Source organism: Pseudonaja textilis, chromosome 2 (assembly GCF_049901715.1).
Source record: "Pseudonaja textilis isolate UNSWEBS1 chromosome 2, rPseTex1.2, whole genome shotgun sequence".
NCBI lineage: Eukaryota > Metazoa > Chordata > Lepidosauria > Squamata > Elapidae > Pseudonaja > Pseudonaja textilis.
The window spans coordinates 151,122,286-151,134,032 of record NC_141991.1 but is presented as its reverse complement, the minus strand read 5'-3'; the positions used below and the strand labels follow the sequence as shown (position 1 = coordinate 151,134,032).

General features: G+C 41.6%; 1 protein-coding gene across 2 annotated transcripts; it reads left to right on the top strand.

The window, feature by feature from the left end:
- The first annotated feature begins 4,626 nt into the window (after positions 1–4,626).
- GADD45GIP1 (GADD45G interacting protein 1) lies at positions 4,627–11,737 on the top strand. 2 transcript variants are annotated; one of them, XM_026716724.2, is made up of 3 exons: positions 4,627–4,970; positions 6,414–6,758; positions 9,047–11,737. In XM_026716724.2, exons 1-2 carry the CDS (start codon positions 4,648–4,650, stop codon positions 6,745–6,747), a joined length of 657 nt encoding a protein of 218 aa, XP_026572509.1. In that variant the 5' UTR covers positions 4,627–4,647; the 3' UTR covers positions 6,748–6,758; positions 9,047–11,737. The 2 variants fall into 2 exon arrangements, with proteins under 2 accessions (XP_026572509.1, XP_026572508.1); XM_026716723.2 differs by lacking the exon at positions 9,047–11,737 and having other exon boundaries at positions 6,414–6,963.
- The last annotated feature ends 10 nt before the right edge of the window (positions 11,738–11,747 follow it).

Here is an 11,747-nt window from a genome sequence, read left to right as displayed (position 1 = left end):
GAATACCATAGATAGCAAAAAAAAAAAAACCCTCCTCAACTAGATCATTAAACAAATCAACCCAAAATTTTCACTAGAGACAGAAATGATCAGGCTGATGATATCATACTTCAGACACACTATGCAAAGTCCTTTAGCTCTCTAGGGAAGTCTATCATGATGGGAAAGGTGGAAAGAAACAGAAAGGATGACCAACAGTAAGGTAGATGGACTCAATTTCAGTAGCAGTAAGTGTTCTATTAGAAGAACTGAAGAACCAGGCTGGCAAAAGAGCCTCCTGGAGAAAATATAACTTCATCATCTAAGAGTCAAGATTGACTTGATGGCACACAATAATAACCATCACTAACCTAATGTTCTTCTGAAAAAACTTATTCAGTTTTATATAGCATGTATTTTTTTAAGTTTTTCTGTCCTTTTTACTTTTTTCTGCTATTATTTTTATAGGATTGTTTTTTAAATATTTAATAAAAGAAAGGGAAAAAAAGTGGGTTCTAAGCTCTTAGAAAGGAACAGGGGTTACTAGAAGACAAAATAGACAAGCACTATTACTATTACTAGACAAGCACTATTACTTTTTTTTACAAGTGACTAGAAGACCAAGGAACTTCTATATATGCATGTGATATATCTAGATTTCAGTGGAGGTATTTAATAAATTTGACCACAGCCTCTTACTTGATAAAAGAGAACAATGAGGAATGGATGCTGCTAATGGGTAGGTTTGCAGTTGACTGAACAGTCATACTCACTGGCCCTTAATGTACCTAGGTCTGCATAGAGGGTGGAGGCACATACCTCAGGAAATTGTTCTAGGGCTAGGTCAACTCTCTTCAACATTTTCATAAATGATTTAGATGAGGGAAAAGAAAAAATGCTTAACAAAAATGCAGGTGATCATTGCAAATGCAGAATAGACTTAGCCTGTAATCCCAAAGGCAGCTAGATTTTGCTTTTCCTTGAAGATTCTCATCCACTTCTCATCCAATAAGCTTCTTCAGTTCTGACTGAAAGGTGGAGAATGGAAGGATTTATATTTCTTGCAGTTATCTAGTTGCTAGAACTCATTTCTGAGAGTCGTTGAGGCCACATGGAGGTTTATCTGTACCCTCAGGGTCTCCCAAATATTCCACTCTCATTTGCACTATTTAGGTAATTCTGAGGACGCTAGATTCCAATTTGCTAAATTTTCTGGATAGAAATCTAATTTACATCTGGAATCTCAGTTCTTGATAAATTGAGTTTTAAAACAGTCCATTTCTCTGAGGAAACTAAATCAGAAGACAGGGAAGGAAGTTTTAGAAAAGCAGGGGACACAATGTGTCAGAATACTGTTGTTTTAAATATATCATCAAATTTCTTCCAATGGGCCTCCTGTGATTTTTTTTTTACTTAACATTACTTTTTTTTTCTTTTAATCCAGTAGCATGTAGGATGCTCAGAACTATTACCGAAATATTATTCTGTTATTTCTGTTACTTTTGTATTAGAAGTGTACATTCATAGTCAGACTTATCGACGTATACCTCACCATGCAGTTCTGGAATAAGGTTTTAATCATATGATAGTATCCTGGATACTACTGGATAGGGGATGCGGTGGCTCAGTGGCTAAGACGCTGAGCTTGTTGATCAGAAAGGTCAGCAGTTTGGCAGTTCAAATCCCTAGCACCGCAAACGAAGTGAGCTCCCATTAATTGTCCCAACTTCTGCCAACGTAGCAGTTCGAAAGCATGTATAAATGCAAGTAGAAAAATAGGAATTACTTTGGTGGGAAGCAGAAGTGGGATTCAGCCGGTTCTGACCGGTTCTCATGAACTGGTAGTGGAAATTTTGAGTAGTTCTGAGAACCGACTGGCCCTACCCCCATCTATTTGCTGCCTGCCTGATCAGCTGGGACTTCGTTGCCCTGCACAAAGAATGGAACTGGAAAGCAGGTTAATGGGGTAGGCAGGGAATGGGGATTTTGAGGTAACCTTCCCCTGCCACGCCCACCAAGCAACACCCATAGAACCAGTACACATTTTTTAATCCTACCACTGGTGGAAGGTAAGTGTTCCGTGCACCTTTGTCATTTAGTCATGCCAGCCACATGACCACGGAGACGTCTTCAGACAGCGCTGGCTCTTCGGCTTTGTAACGGAGATAAGCACTGCCCCCTAGAGCCAGAAACTACTAACACATATGTGCGAGGGAAACCTTTACCTTTAGTATCCTGGATATATGGAAGTTATGGTCTATGAGTGTGACTAAGCACTCATTAACAAATAGAATGATGCAATTGTGAGGCTTGACACAAATTATTTTTAAATTTTTAAGGTGGGAAATTTTTACTTTATTCTCCTACCATGCAGCTCTTTGGGCCCCCTGCTGTGGCTCCCTGTCCCATCACTGGCTGGCCCCGCCCCTCACCCTTCCCTCCCAGTCACTCCTTGCCTAAGAAGGGCGACAGCAGAGCCAATTGGGTTCCCAAAGAGCAAACACAAAGGCAGCAGCCCCCACCTTTTAAGGTTTAATAACAAATTATGTTCTGAAGGCTGCTTTCCACTAATTATCTCCAACAAGAAAGAGCCTTGCCAAGTTGTTTGTCAAGGCTGCCAAAAACCCAGAGATAAGAACTAATTTACAAGATTTCTCCAAACACTAAGATGTCCACCAGTTGAGCTTAAGAGCTTCTTTGCTGTCTGCAAAGAACGCTTTTCCAAACCTGGCTTTTATCCTCTTGAGAGGGGCCATTATCTTGCAGCCTTACTCCCGAGTTGCCTGTGCTGCTGTAATTGTTCTTTCCTCCGAGTAATCCTTCGTGCACGTGCACTTGGCACAGGCTCCTCGGGAACCTCCTCGTCACTGCTGCCAGCCCCCACAGTCCACTCCCTGATGGTCCTGGCCCCTCATCAGAGTCATCACTCTCCTCAGCCATCTGCACCTGCTGCCGGTTAACACAGCGGTGGATGGAGACTTGCTCCATATTCCAGAGAGGGAACGAAGCATCCCTTGCCTACTTGCCTCATCTCATGGGAACTTCTGGCCCTTGTTGGTGCTATGTGCACCTCGGTTGCTCGGGGAGATGTGTGACTTTGTCCCCGTCCCCCCCCCCCGAGACACTGGCTGCGGCTGACGCTGCTGCTCTTGCCCGCCTGCATGGCCTGCTCGCTACTCTTGCAGCGCCTTGCTCAGCACACTTAAATTTAGCATGCTTCACAGTGGGGGAGACGGCTTCTCCTCCTCATCCTGGAGCCCATTACTACGCAGAACATCGGCTGCAGCCGGATCGGGTGCACGCAGCACCAACAAGGGCCAGAAGAGGCAACTATGGGAGAGAGACAGAGCGGGAGAAAGAGAAATGAGAAAAAGACAGAGATAGAGATACCTGTTCCCCAGAGAAAAGAAAGTACCGGGAGCCACAAAACCTGGGTAAGCATGGTTGGGGGGGAGGTGGTCATGTGACTGGGTGGGAACGAGTGATGTCGAGTTGGCCACACCCACCCAGGTTTATGGCTCCTGGTATTTTCTTTTCCGTGATCCAAATGGCTCTTTTGAGTGTTTAAGGTTGCAGAACCCTGTCCTATCCTTTTCCAGGTGATTGACAAAGGATGATTTCTGATGGAGGATTAAATAATAAATTTCATTAATGGAGTTCATTATCATTTGACACAGAAACTGCATTTTGTAATAATGCTGGAGATGTCAGAAAATAGTCTATGCTACTGTCCATGCCATTATTGTTCACTGTAGTATCCTTGTATAAATGTACTGTATATAAATCTCATATGTGGATGACTCAATTTTTTAATCAAAATACCATAAAAATGCAAGTACAAAGTAGCCGTACCCAAATAGGGTATTTCACATTGGAAGCCAAATGTGACCCTAGGTTCCGCCTCAGTTTACCTTCCCAATAAGCAACTGAATCGAAGATCTTTTAACATTTAAAAGCAGTTTATTAGGGTATCCTCATAAAATGGGAATTTGGAAGAGAGGAAGAGACGAGAAAGGAAGGGAGAACCCCCAATCCCACCTTTCACTTCTTTTTATAGTTAACACAACAAATACAAAATTTTAAGAGAGAGAAAATAAATCAAATTAAAATTCAAAGTAACTCTATTAGTTAACACATTACAAAACCCGTGTCATTTGCCCCTCACATGCATTAATTTCTCAGGCAAAAGCCCGTTTCTCGGACTGCAGTCGCGCTGCAATTGGGGAACCTTATGAAATTCCAAAAAAATTAGAGCTGCGCAAATTCTCAGGTAAACAAATCTCGTTCAGATTCACCGCTCCTCTGAAGCCTTCCGAATCCTAATGCTCAGTTTAAAGAAGCCATGTTGTGTCGTAAAGCACTTGCGTAAAAATTGCACTGCAACTTTAAGAAACCTAATACAAAGAAAAAAATAAGACAGCTGAATCAAGGTCAACTTCGTGTCACGACTCCGCTGTTTCTATGACGAAATATCTTCACCGCCACCCAGCAAACCTCCAAGAACGTTCGGAAAATTCCAAAGATGGAGGCGCCCAGGGCAAGGAATAAACTTCAAAATGGCGGCCACCATGCGCCAGCATACAAGATGGCCCCGCCCACAGGAGGGGGAGAGTTAAATCCAAGATGGCGCCCTCTATAGTTCCGGTCACTCGGTAAGCGCGTTGTAACATGGCGGTCCGCGGAAGCCGGCTGCTGCTGGGTGGCGTCCGGTTGTATAACGCCAAGCCGCTTAAGTTACATCTGAAGGGAATTTATCGGCCGGACCCTGCCGATCCCCGCACTCCGGCCTGGCAGCTGACCCCCGAATATGAAGCCAAGCTGTTTGGGCGCCACGGGCAAGCCTCCGGAGTGGACCCGACCCGGTTGTGGCCGTCGCCGGAGAAGCTGCAGGAAATGGAAGCTGAGCAGAGAGCCTGGTACCCTTCTTTGAAGGAGATGCAGCAGTCGCTGGATGCCAAAGACAGCGAGGCCGAAGCCCTGCAGCGACAGAAGTGAGGAAGGCAGGAGGAGGGAGGCTGCGGGTGGGCGCCACGCGTGGAAGCGTCTCCTTGGGCTGGACGAGGAGAGGGCGGAACCGGGGAAAGTCGCGAGCGCCCTTCGGGCGTGGGAGGCCACCGCGACCCAATTTCAGCCTTCGGGCTTTGCTGGGACGGCGCTGAGCCAACAAACCACACGCTTTGGGAACGGCCCTTGAGTCGACCTTAGGCTTCTGACTTGAGGCCTAATTGCACATTTTCCGAAGCCTCATCAGAGAGGTTGTTGCAGAATAATGGGACTAAACAGAGGAAGGCCGCCTGCAGCAACACGAAATAAAAATTATATACTTCTGGTGTGTGAATAAGTATTTGTGAGTTGCACAGGGTGGATTAGCAGATCTCCCAGAACAGAGCATCCATAAACATTTGTTCAGTGTCCATGTTTTGGGCAATTATTTCTGCACTAAGAGAAATCCTTTTGTTTGTTTTCATTTTGCATGTTTAAATGTAGTTTGCTTTGTAAGTGTTTTTACTCAGGGTAATTTCAGTGGTATTGAAGGATGCTGGTAGATGCTGGCCTCAGACATTCTTTGGTGTGCCATGAGTGTACATTTGAAGCAAAACATCTGATAAAATTTAGAGCAAACAATCTATGCATTAATAAAAGCTAAGCAAAACTGAGATTGCCATGCTATGGTTTAATTTTGCTACTCTTGCCTAGTAGATCAGTTCCAGAGCAAGATGCTGGAGGATTGCTTTGCTCAGGCATCTTCTTTTCAGGTGCTGTCTGAATTTTATTCTTTCTTCCCTCATGAAGTAATGGAAGTGCCAAATGAATCACTGCATACTATAGTAATCTAGACAAAATGAAAATACTATTGATACATGACTTTTTTTCGTAGAGCAGTGTTTCTCAACCTTGACAAACTTAAAAAGTGTAAAATTTAAATCCCAGCTGGCTAGGCACTTTTGGGAATTGAAATTCACACATCTTAAAATTGAAAAATACTGCTGTAGAGAAATATGATATTCTGTATGAGATTGCAGGCTCTTTTCAGGAGCACATTTGCAATTTGAGTAACATGCTCATGTTAGATGGCAGGTAAGACGGCATTTTTGTGAAGTTGCCACTGATTTGAGCCTCCATTGTAACTTTGAGATTTTTCTACATTACTTTGAGGACTCACGGCATAAAATGCAATTTGTAAATTGCTGATTTAACAAGTTAAATTAGCACCTCTCAATATTTTAGAACAGTGTCATGGTATCTCTATGAACACTATCCAAAATGAATATTTTAAATTATAAAGCTATTGTAGACTTTGGTATTAGAATAACTATTTAGTATGAACCTATTCACCCATTAAAGTGAAAATGCTGAAAATAAACTGAAAACATAGTTTCTATGTCTAGAGTTGTATAATGTTTTGTTTCATAGTTTTGTCTTTTGCTTTCTAGAGATGAGATAATTGCTGCCAAAATGGCTAAAATGCCCCAGATGATAGAAGACTGGCAGAGGGAAAAACGGCAACGCAAGCTCAAAGAACAGCAAGAAAAAGAACGAAGGCGGTTGTTACTGGCTGAGGCCCGGGAGCAATACGGCTATCACCTGGATCATCACAGTCCTGAATTTCAAGAGATGGTGATAGAGAGGGAGAAGATTAAACGGATGGAGCAGAAGGAGGAGAAAAAACGGATGAGGGGGATTCAGGCCAAAAAAGCAATGGAAAACAAAATTCTTGCCTCATCTCCAGATAGCAAGGAGGAGATGGCTGAACAAAAGGATACCTAAAATACTATATTGTAAGTCTTTTAAATAAATCTGCCTACAGATTGTGACAGGCAATTCTCAGAGGCCCAATTGATTTACTGCACTTCTCCTCATGCATTAAAGGCCAACTTAGAAGTCTTATGGAATGTGGAATGCTTCACTGTACAGAACAATCTAATGTCCTTTCTCTGCCTGCTGTGACCACTTGGAGCTTCAACAAAGGATTTTTGAATAGCAGATGCATTCTCTGAATTTCTTTTCTCTTTCAAAAGAGCAAGCTCTGTTTCCACCATCTAGCTCAAGGGTCCCCAACTCCCGGGCTGTGGCCCACTATTGGGCCATTGCCTATTTGGAACTGGGCTGGGCTGCACAAGAGGCAAGTTGGTGTGCACACACAGCTCCACTTGCGCAAGCAGTGCTCCAAAGACGTCTCTTGTGTGTGTAGAGCTACGCACTGGCCTGCTTACGTGGCCCTGTTCTCTCCCCCCACCAGGCCGCAACCCCCCCTCCAGGCCACTTGCTCCCAATGCTCCAAAAGTTGAAGGGTGGGAGCAGAAGCTGAGCAGGGACGAACATGCCCTGCTCAATCTGCTTTTCAAGTATCGAGCAGCCTCCATGAGTCTGAAGGAGAATGAGACTGCACTTCTAAAGGCTTCTCTTCTCCGTGCCAAAAGCTTTTGCAAAGGGGAGTGATCTCGTGCTGTTTCATGCCTTCTGACCCTTTGCAAAAGTTTTTGGCGTGGAGAAGCTTGAAGGAAACAGGGCCCCAAAGGCTTCTCTTCTCTTCTCTTCTCTTCTCTTCTCTTCTCTTCTCTTCTCTTCTCTTCTCTTCTCTTCTCTTCTCTTCTCTTCTCTCTCTCTCTCTCTCTCTTCTCTCTCTTCTCTTCTCTCCTCCTCTCCTCTCTCTCTCTCTCTCTCTCTCTCTCTCTCTCTCTCTCTCGTGAGTGGAGGTGAGTAAAGGTAAAGGAGTCCCCCGACTATAGGGGGTGGCGCTCATCTCCATTTTAAGGGCCATTGAGCCATCGCTGTCCAAAGATGTTTCCGTGGTCAAGTGGCCAGTATTACATTACAGAGCGCTATTACCTTCATACTAAAGTGGTATCTACTTGCTTTTGTATGCTTTTGAACTGCTAGGTTGGCAAGAGCCTAGGGCAAGGATGGGAGTCTCGTCGCACCAAGCTCAGGTCTCAAAACTGGGCTACTGGCTTTCTAACCAATTTCTTAACCTCTGAGCCATAGCACCACCCTAAGGTTGCGTCCCAGATAATTATTGCCTAGAATTTTGACTGGATGTTGTTTGGTACATTTCTTAATAGTAAAATTACTGAATTTAATTTGAAAAAATGTCATCAGTAATGGCTACGAAGGGGGAATGTCCCTGACATTATTCCTTCAGCCTCTTATTAAAGGTAAAAGAATGTAAAGTATTGAATCTATTATAGTTGCATATAGAGATAAAGATACCAGTTGAATGGTCCAAGCAATAAACCTAACATTTTTTCCTATTCCTTGACCAAGTTCATACTTCTCTGTGTGTAGGATTCACACTAAGGATGTACATAAATAGACATGGACTTGTGCTATGAAAGTCTGCTCTGAATTTTGGCATATTTGCCCTGCTCCATTCACAATTCTATACCAGTCTTTCAGCACTATACCTTTCAGCATTTTGGCTGAATTCATGTTGCGAATCTGGATTGAATGCCGTTATGCTTCCTGCAGCATTTCATACAGCTTGGGATTATTGAGCCCATCCAATAAGATGGATTTGCTGCATCCAAGCGAACAATGATTTTGGCTTGATACCTTCATCTTTTACATATGTTCATTCCTTACTGACAATAATTATGAAGGGACAATCCACCAAAAAGGGATTTATGCACTGAGCACTTTTTGCACTAAATAGCTGTGCCTGAGCAGAGGAATTTTGAAAACACTGTACACATAACCCACTCAGCCATAACTCCCCTATGCACACTGTAGCTGAAGGAGAGGCTGATGCCTAGTATGGCATTGTGTAAAAAGCAGATGGTAGGCTGCCTTCACTACAAACTGCTTAGCTGAAAAGGTTTTTGGTCCAAGTCCACCCTGGCAGATTCAGAAAAAAATGTTATCAGTACCTGTAATTTAATACTCTGGTTCCCTCTAGTGGCAAAACTAGAGCAGAATTTCGTTCAGTCTCTGCACAGTCTTTTATTTTGATAATGCTCCTAATGAATGTATGAAAAGTAGGGAACCAAAAAGAAACTATTCACGGTAGATTTTGCCATCTAACAATATTTTAAATAAAAGGCTTGTTTTTTCTTTTGTGGTTAATTAGGTCCTCAAAATGGCACATACCTGCAGAATCACTTAATGGTCTCTTGGCAGTCCTTATTCTCTACCGGATTTTGAGAAACTGAAGGTGACACTAGTTCAAAAACATATAGCATATGTTCTCCACCTACTGTTGCCATGTCCTTTGGAAGAAGTATTGATACAATCCATATGAACAATTTGAGTAAGCTTGTTTTGTGTGTTTATAAATAATCCTTTTTCTGTTTTAAAGGTAGTATTAAAAATGGAAGGTAGAGAATACATAGCTTAACTCCTAGCTTTCATTAAGCAAAATTTCTTATGGGAATTATTATTTTGCAAATGTATTTAAGATTAATCAGTACTAGATTCTTCTCATTACTAAATTATGTAATTCACTTTTCAAATTATAATTCAAAAATATATTTGAGCTATGAATTTTCACATGCTTTCTAATTTTGCTACTGATGGAAACTGTATTTTATGTGCTTCTGTTTTCTTACATGGAGTGTTGTCATTTTTAGGCAACAGTTTCTTATTATGTCATGGGAAGTAGTAATTTAAAGTCATTTGTAATCAGCTTGCAGTAAATTAGGTCTGAATACCCTGTTCCTCTTGACAATTGGATTGAGGTGTCTGTGTAAATACTGTATATATAAATGGTGCTGCATCATCCTGAAGATAAGGATTTACTGGGATCTCCAGGGCTTCATCTTTGGCTAGTGCTATTCAACCTAAAGGATGGACTGGAAAAGGTAATCAGATTTGCAGATGAAACAAGCTGGAATGAATGGCTAATACTTTGTAGCAGTCTTAGATACTTTTTAAGATATCTGGAAGTCCAGACATCCTAAAGACACCAAGGTTGAGAAACACTGCTTTAGGATGAAAATCACACTTCAAACTGACCTTGACAGAATTTTGTGGGGGGGGGTGGGGGTGGGACGGAACAATGCCAGCAGAATGATGTTGGGCAATGACCAATATACAGCCTTGTATTGGAGTAGAAAAATTCAAATAGAAAGGTACAGGAATAATGACTTGGGGGGAGGGTGGATAGGTATATAACTCTTGTCATCAACTGAACCCGAGTAAGCAATATGAGACAGCATTTAAAAGGGCCAATGCAATCTTCAGCTACCTTAATAGAAGCATCCAAATCACAGGACATAATCATTCCATGATTCATTCCACAAGTGGCTAGCTAAGCCACTTGTGGTATTGTGTCCTGTTTTGAGGATACTCTTTGACAAGTTGGTTTAAGGTTAGACAAAAGCTATCAAGATGTTAACAGATCTGGAAACCAATCACTTCCTGCAATGTCTGGGCATGTTTTATTTGCAAAGGAGAAAAATAAGGATACTATAATCAACCAATCCAAAAAAAAAAGGCTGTTGTACAAGAGTGGGTCAATGTGTTCTCTGATGAAGGTGAGAGCAAGACAAGAGTCAGTAAATTAAAAAGAAAAGCAAAAAAGAAATTGAGGCTGAATATTAGAAGTAATTTCATGATGTCCAGCGCTATTAAACAGTGTTTAGTTCTCCCTTCCTGGAAATTTTAAAATGAGGATTGGATTATCACTTATCAGAGCAGTTTAGTGGATTCCAGGACTAAATCCAGTCCCTGGACTGGATGATCTTTGAATGAATCTTGACTCCTGGCAACTTCATGGAGAGGTCCATGTAGTTTTCTTGGCAACATTTCAGAAGTGGTTGATCATTGCTGCCTTCTAGGATATTTTTACTTCCCAGTCTAGAACTGAGAATGATTGACTCAAGATCATCCAGCTAGTGTCTGTGCCTAAAGGGGACTAGAACCTGGGTCTTACTGCCATTTGTCAGCACCCTAAATACTGGGTCACCTTGGCTTTCAAGATGGCTTATAAGATCCCATGGACTCATACTTCCTATGATGTTTATTATTCCTTTAGGAGCATAATAATGAAACATGACAAAGAACCGACATAAAATAGGATAACAATACAGGTGTGTTTTAGCAATAAATCTACAACACAACAGAAGTAGAATTGATTTCATTTATATTCAGTCATTGAAGAATATGCCAAACTATATTATCTACATACTTTCAAATATGCTTTTCTGTGCCTACTCATTCACATTATGTAATATAACATTATCTAGTTGAAGTTTGCTCTTAGATTAGACAATAATTAATATGATCCACATTAGGCAAACAAGTCTTATGTTTAATGTCTGGAGATAATTATGCAAGTTAGGGTTTTCCCAAAGATGCTTTTCTAAAAGACAACTGGATTTTCTTGGGTTTTTGGAAAACATTTTGCTTCTTATCCATGAAGCTTCTGTAGTTCAGAAAACAAGAAAGGCCAGTTGCTTTTTAGAAAACCACCTTTGGGACAAATCTTATTCTATAATGTTTCAGGAATGCACGGGTATGGAATGTATTGATCAGTGGGATTAACCCACATCCTATCTTCAGAATGTCATTTGATTCTATTTTGGCTCATAAATGAACTGTTCACTGTTTCTATTAGTAGATTTAAGTCCTACTATAGTAGGAACTGACAATTTAAGTGCCATTTAACGTAATAGACTTTACTCACTCCATGAAAATTGTTCTTAGGAGGAGGAATACTAACAACAAAGGTAAGGGAAACCAGAAGAGCAAGGAAAAACAATGAAAGACAGCATGTTCAAATGTCATGACCACACAATAAAAGAAGAGATGCCAAAATGTCCCCTTTTTGC